Genomic DNA, 7,737 nt, shown 5'->3' with positions numbered 1-7,737 from the left:
AGATTAAACTTAACCTGCTTACAAACCTTTTTAACTTGAGCTTTAAATGTAAGTTTAGAATCAATCAGTATTCCCAGATATTATTATTGAGGCATTCCCTGACACGTAAACATCCGGCTCTTTAATAATACTGTTAGACTTAGAGAAAAACATGCATACTGTTTTGGACACATTTAGTAGTAAGCAATTCTCTTTTAGCCATGCTGACACATTAACCATAGAATTCGTGAGTTCATTTGCAACTTGTGCTAGACTATTACCATGTACTGTATATAAATTACTGTATCGTCCGCATACATTTGTATATTAATGCCAGGACATGCAAGATGAAAATCATTTATATATATATATATATATATAGCAAAAAGCAATGGACCCAAGATAGATCCTTGAGGAACACCAGTTGATGTACCTAAATCATTGGATTGGTGATTTTGTACTCTAACACACTGAAATCTATCTGATAGATATGACTCTATCCAGTTAAGTGTATGTAATGAGAAATTAAAACAAGATAGCTTAGACATAAGGATTCTATGATTAACGGTGTCAAAGGCTTTCTTTAAATCAAGGAACACGGCTCCAACTACACCACCTTTATCTAAGAAAGTTTTAATATTTTCTATAAAAAAACAATTTGCGGTTTCCGTTGAGTATTTTGCTCTAAAACCAAACTGCATTGGATGCAATGAAAATAAACTACTACTCAAGTAACTGCTTATCTGTTTTGCAACTAATTTCTCCATAACCTTAGAAACAGTGGGTAAAATACTAATTGGCCTATAATTATCAATAGAAAGGGAATCTCCACTTTTGAATATTGGAACAACAATCGCCGACTTCCAAACACTTGGGAATTTTCCCTGAGAAATTGAAAGGTTAATAACTTTAGTAATAGGTTTAATTAGAGTCGAACTAGACTCTTTGAGCATAACAACATCCATACCGTATTTTTCTTTTGCTCTAGATGATTTAAGAGATCTAATTGTTCTCATAACATCAGAATCACTAACAGGCCATATTCTAAAAACAGGCTCCACTGTTGTAAGTGGACAGACATTAGTATACACAGGCGAAAAACAACGAGTAATGGTTTCTACGGAATCAACAAAATGATAATTAAAAATCTCTACCACCTCAGCTGGATTGTTTATTGATTTCCCCTTTACTTTAAGTTCTAGAATTTTCTTATCTTCATTTTGTTGTGCTGTTAATTTTTTTTAACTGATTCCAGGATTGCCTCTTGCTTTTTCTATCACAGTGAGGAAAAAAATCTGCTTTAGCTTTTCGTAATTTCTTTACCACAGAGTACCTTAGCATAGTAAATCGATATCTATCATTACTCAATTTAGTTTTAAGTGAGATATAAAGTGACTCATGTCTTAATTTATGTAAGTGTTGTGTTATTATGTTCACTTTTTACCTCACCGATAAAAATAGCATATGAGATTGGATTTTAAGTTTAAATTTAAGACAGATACCAACATACAACGCCACTGCTAGAGAAAACGTTTGACTACTGAGATTTAGGCAAATGTCCCGTGTGACAACTAGCCCCGGTCTAAATATGAGCTTATTGTCTCTCAGCCGGGGAGAATAGACCCTCATCACCCAAAGGTCTGCGGCCACCAGGGCAGCGTGATGGACATCAGATGGAGTCCGTTCATGGACAACATCATCGCGTCCAGCTCCGAGGACTGTACGGTGAGAATCTAACCTGTTAACTGTGATGATTGTGGCGACGACATTTATGCCAATGCAGCCGTGACCTTTGACCTCCAGGTGAGAATCTGGCAGATTCCTGACGGCGGTCTGAGGAGGAACATGACCGAAGCTCTGATGATCCTGATTGGTCACATCCGGAGGGCGGGGCTTATCGAGTGGCATCCCACCTGCAGCGGCATCCTGCTCAGCGCCGGATACGACTGCAAGGTAACCACGACAACCAGAACTAACTCTAACTAACCCGCAGTGACCTGAATGACAAACCCATGATGTTTTGACGTTTACGTCACAGATTCTGATCTGGAACCTGGAGGAGGGCGTGGCTGTGAAGATGATTGACAGCCATCCAGACGTCATCCTCTGTATGTCCTTCAACACCGATGGAAGTTTACTGGCCACCAGCTGTAAGGATAAAAAACTGTGCATTATTGATCCACGTTCAGGGAAAGTTCTTCAGGTGAGAGCAGACGTCATATACCGCAAACCATATATTTGGAAATAAGTGTTGATTTTGTATAATTCTGATTTGATTTTTATTTTAATTTTTTAAAATATTTTTTTATATTAAATATATGTTTTTGAATGGTTATTTTTATAGTTTTATAAATACATATTTGTTTTTTAATAATGAATAAATTATATTTGATTTTTTTTAATGTTATACTTAGATTATATTTTAACCACAAGTGTTTGTTTAATTAAATATATTATGTTGGAAATAAATTATATTTTTGCGTTATTCTGATTGGTGTTGCAAAATTATATTTAATTTTTTTTTATTATAATAAATAAAAAAATATATATTTAATTCAATTTAATCAATTAATTTAATTATATTTTAATTGTCATTAATCCGATTTGGTGTCATGGAATTAAATTATATCTATATTTTTAATTTAAAATAAAACATTATATGATATTGTTATTTTATTTTTATTTATATTTTAGCTACACATTATATTTATCCATACATGTTTGTTTACTTAAATATATTATGTTGTAAATAAATTATATTTTTGTGTTTTTCCAATTTGGTGTCACATAATTATAATTTTAAAAAAATTGTTTATAATATATATAAACAAATAAATATATTTTAATGTATTTTAAAATAAACAGTTCTATTATATAATGTAGTTAATATATAAAAATAAAATACATAATATTTTAATTGAATATATTTGTTTAACTAATTCTATTTTGTTGGAAATAAATGTCATTTTTGCATTATTCTAATTTGGTGTTACTAAATTATATATATATATATATAATTTTTATAATAAACATAAAACAATGCATATATTTAATTTAAATTAATTTTAGTTTATTAGATATTCTGTATTTTATTTTAAGATTTAAATTTTAATTGTACATTATATTTAACTGTTCATGTGTGTATAATTCAATATATTTTGTTGGAAATAAATGTTATCTTTGCATCATCCCAGTTTGGTGTCACTGAATTGTAATTTTTTATATTTGTATATTTTTTTTATGATAAATACATAAATATCTCTATATTTTAACTAAAGAAATATTAATTTAAAAATGTATATTTATTTGTACATTTATATTTTAACCGATCCTGCTTGTTTAATTCTGTATAATGTTCATCCGAACAGGAAGCAGACTGTAAAAGCACCAGAGTGAACCGCGTGGTGTTTCTGGGTAATCTGAAGCGTGTCCTCACCACGGGCGTCTCCAGGTGGAACACTAGACAGATTGCATTGTGGGATCAGGTAAGCTCTAAACTGTTTAATGCCACTAGGCCGACTAGAACAAGCAATCAAATTGCTTCAGGCATTTGTTTAAACATGCAGGAGGATCTATCCGCTCCCATCACAGAGGAGGAGATCGACGGGCTGTCCGGTGTCCTCTTCCCCTTCTATGATGCTGACACACACATGCTTTATCTGGCCGGGAAGGTGAGCCACTCTCCAGTAAAACAATCTGAAGCATGCAGATCTGTGGCTTATCTTACTGAAATGGTCTCACATCCACAGGGAGACGGAAACATCAGGTACTACGAGGTGAGTCCTGAGAAACCCTTCCTGCAGTTCCTGATGGAGTTCAGATCGCCGGCTCCGCAGAAGGGTCTGGGTGAGTTACTGTCACCAAATCATTCCATATTCTTGATGCAAAGTTCAATATCAAGGCAAAAAATAAAATGCTAATGAACACATAGCATTTATTTTATTTTATAATCGAATTGGTTTAGAATTAAAATATTAGTATAAATATTAATAAATAAATTATATGGTGTTTCCCAATTTTTCAAGCATTGCATCAGTTATTATTGAGTAAAATAAAATTACAATAAAATCTATAAGAAACATAAAAACATAAATCATTTGTTAAAATTTTGAAGAAAAAAAAACTGAATATGAAATACATGAATAGTCAAATAAAATAAATGAAGTAAAATATATATATAGTTTTGTGCGGTCAAAAAATTAATCGCGATTAATCGCATCCAAAATAAAAGTTTTTGTTTACATAATATATGTGTGTGTACTGTGTATATTTATTATGTATATATAAATACACACACATACAGTATATATTTTGAAAGTATTTAATATATAAATATTTAATATATAAACATAACATGTTTTTCTGAAATATATACATGTATGTGTGTGTATTTATATATACATAATAAACATACATAGTACACACACATATATTATGTAAACAAAAACTTTTATTTTGGATGCGATTAATCGCGATTAATCGTTTGACAGCACTAATGTTGTATAATATATATAGTAAAATAAAATATCTTTATATCTTTCTTTTTTTGTGTGTGTGTGTAACTTTGTAAGTTAATCTGCTCTCTTGACTGCTCAAGACAAATTTCTCCTTCTGGAGACAATAAAGAAAGAAATGAATGAATGTATAATATAATATAATTAAACTAAATTAAATTATATGGTGTTTTGCTTCAGGTTTTTAAGTTATTATTCAAGTAAAATAAAGTTACGTAAAATTTAAAAGAAATAGAAAAATAAAAGTAATTTTGAAAATAAATCAAAAATAAAATGTAAAATAAAATACAGAAGTACACTGTAAAAAATGACCATGAATTTAACGGTAAAAGACTGTAAAAATGCTACAGTAAAAACCTGTTAAATGGTTAACGGTAAATTCCCCTACTATATACGGTGAAAAACTGTATTAGACATTAATTTTACGGTAGTATACCATTTTTGGAAGTGAAAAAGACCGTATAATTTACAGGGAATAACCGTAAATTGACATTCCCAGAATTCCCTGCATTACATTTCAAATGTGATGTTTTTTTGTTGAAATAACTATGTTTCTTAGTTTTTTTCTTATCAGTTTTGTATATTAGGGTTGTGTGTTACACCTAATGTTGTTAAATAAATGTTTATTGCATTATTTCAGTTTCACGTGTGTTACCATGATGGTGTTTAGTGTTTGTGTGAATGACACTGTGCACCTTCTATATATGTTATTATTTAAAAGCTGCTTGTAATGGGCTTTGGTTCATCATGTGACTTCCTCATCACCACCTGCATTTGGTGGTTATCAGTGTATTACAAAGGTACAAAACAGATTTCAGTACTTCAATAGGTTGGTATATTAACATTATATCAGTTAATTAAATTACGGTATTTAACTGTAAATTTAAGTTAAAACTGTAAAACCTAAAACGTTGCTACCGTATTTTTTACGGTAAAATTCTGGCAACCACAGCTGCCGGGTTTTTACCATACATTTTATGGATTTTTTTTTACAGTGTAGCAAAGTTAAGTTAAAAATGACTGTTATATTACACATTTTTTGTTTTATTATTTTATTTTATATTTGAATTAGTTTATTTAATACTGAAATATTAGAACATATTAATCAACTAACTTATATGATATGGTGTTTCCCAATTATTCAAACATTGCTTCAGGATTTTATTAAGTTATTATTGAAGTAAAATAGTATTACAATAAAATCTATAAGAAATGGCATCAATAAAAACGATATAAACTTTTTTTTTAATAAATTGAAAAAAATAGTATAAAATAAAACAATAAAATATAATACCAAAGTATCCAAATAGAAGAAAATAAATAAATCGAAACTAATAAAAATGACTTCTTTTTTTTTTCTTAAAAAATGCAAGAAAAGGTAAGTTGGCGGTGAATGGGTCTGATCTGATGTTGGTGTGCAGGTGTGATGCCCAAACGCGGCGTGGATGTGAGTGAGTGTGAGATCTTCAGGTTTTATAAGCTGGTGACTCTGAAAGGTCTGGTGGAGCCCATCTCCATGATCGTCCCGCGCAGGGTGAGCAAAACAAAAATGAAATCAGACGCTTCTCTGAGTCAAACAAAGCATGTCCAGTGGTTAGATTCCAAGTCTTTATGCGAGCAACAGACTGAAACCATGCCACTATGCTCTGAAAAAATCAAATCTTCAGTAATGTTTTCAGCTGTTTTAAATGTGATCTATGTCCGCTGCAGTCTGAGACGTATCAGGAGGATATTTTCCCGATGACGGCGGGCACAGAATCAGCCCTGTCGGCCGCTGAGTGGCTCAGTGGGATTGACAGAGGTGACGTCTTCACCTTCACGTACATGATGAACATGATCTGAATTCATTCATGCGTTTGATCTGTGTGTAAAGTCATCTGTGTGTGTTTGTACAGGGCCACTGCTGATTTCTCTTAAAGAAGCTTATAAACGTCCAAATCCAGCAGGTCTCAGAGCATCTAAACGGGTATATAGTCATGGTTTAGTGAAAGTGTTACCCTCTACCACATATTCAATGGTCATGTCACAGAAATAAATACTAACCCCTAACCTAATATATATATATATTTATTTACTTATTGGGCAAATGAAGCTTTCTGAGTCGATAAACATGCATTAAAGCAATGCAAACCTTTCTGCACGCTTTATCTACAGCTGTGCCTCATTACAGCAGCTGTTTTCACATCAGGTTTCTGTGCTTGGACAACATGTTATTTGATATTAAAGCTTTTGTTCTGTGTGCATTTTTCACTAAAGTATTTTTAAATTAACCAAGTTAATAAGCAAGTCTCATGCTGGCTTATGCAAAAACTGTAACTGATATTCAAACATGAAGTAAATATACTTTTATAGCTGGATGAATAACATTATTAATAGAGAATGAATGTGTTTTTGTGACTATTTTGGGGTCTTCAGATCAAACCGGTGCATCAGACATTATAAATCGGGTATTTTTAGCAAAACAAATCCAGCTTTGATGCAGCACTTCAGTGTTTTTCATCACAAACTTTGTGTAGCGTCACACTAGAAATAATATTTCACCTGTTTTGTCTGCTTTTGATTTGATTCTTTGACCAGCTGTTTTGAGTTTAAGTTTGGTGATTTATTTATTTAAAAGGGGTTATGTTTTAACTTTTTAAATTGCCCATAAGAGGGTGTTTTTCTAAAGAGAAGACTCCATTTGCTCTCTATATAATCTTTTGATGTCTAGGAGAAAGAAAAGTGAGATGTTAAGGAGATTGTTCTGTCTCATAAGCAGCTCCTGAAGATGGTCTTCAAGCAGCAGGATGAAATTAGGAAACTCAAAGATGAACTCGGAGAAAAAGACGAGAGAATCCGACAACTGGAGCTGGAGCTCAAGAACCTGAGAAACACGTGACGAGCAAAACAGAGCTGCTTGTTCGTGTTGTTAAGGTTACACTCAACAACAACAAAAAACTAATTGTTTTATGATTTTATGGAATTGAATAACATTATTGAAGATGGATGTACGTTTGTACGGCTCTCAGTTGTGGTTTTAAAGGGACAGTTCACCCAAAAATGAAAAGTCATGCATTATTTACTCCCCCTCATGTTCTTCAAACCCATATGCTGATATTTTTCAGTATAATGATGTTCAGCTGACGTCTTGAAGCTTTGCAGTGCTACTTTCATTATATTCAAAACAGAAGCTCTGACATTCAGGTAAACATTTTCCATAGAAGAAAGTAAGTCATACAGGTTTAGGATGACATATTAGGGAGTA

The 7,737-nt window shown here is 31.9% G+C and overlaps 1 protein-coding gene across 1 annotated transcript in view; it reads left to right on the top strand.

Moving 5' to 3' along the window:
* The window catches only part of LOC107738688 (coronin-2B-like), a 17,454-nt gene extending 10,083 nt beyond the window's left edge, over positions 1–7,371 (top strand). The window contains exons 3-11 of the mRNA XM_016550481.1: positions 1,588–1,704; positions 1,783–1,932; positions 2,018–2,182; positions 3,348–3,464; positions 3,546–3,825; positions 5,915–6,027; positions 6,204–6,294; positions 6,389–6,459; positions 7,252–7,371. Coding sequence (XP_016405967.1) covers positions 1,588–1,704; positions 1,783–1,932; positions 2,018–2,182; positions 3,348–3,464; positions 3,546–3,825; positions 5,915–6,027; positions 6,204–6,294; positions 6,389–6,459; positions 7,252–7,371 — 1,224 coding nt within the window. The remainder of the gene's footprint in view (positions 1–1,587; positions 1,705–1,782; positions 1,933–2,017; positions 2,183–3,347; positions 3,465–3,545; positions 3,826–5,914; positions 6,028–6,203; positions 6,295–6,388; positions 6,460–7,251) is intronic.
* Positions 7,372–7,737: the final 366 nt, after the last annotated feature.

The sequence above is a fragment of the Sinocyclocheilus rhinocerous genome, unplaced genomic scaffold (assembly GCF_001515625.1).
Source record: "Sinocyclocheilus rhinocerous isolate Xijiao unplaced genomic scaffold, SAMN03320098_v1.1 scaffold401, whole genome shotgun sequence".
Taxonomy (NCBI): domain Eukaryota; kingdom Metazoa; phylum Chordata; class Actinopteri; order Cypriniformes; family Cyprinidae; genus Sinocyclocheilus; species Sinocyclocheilus rhinocerous.
Note: the sequence above shows the minus strand (reverse complement) of the source record. Positions and strands in the feature narration are given on the sequence as shown.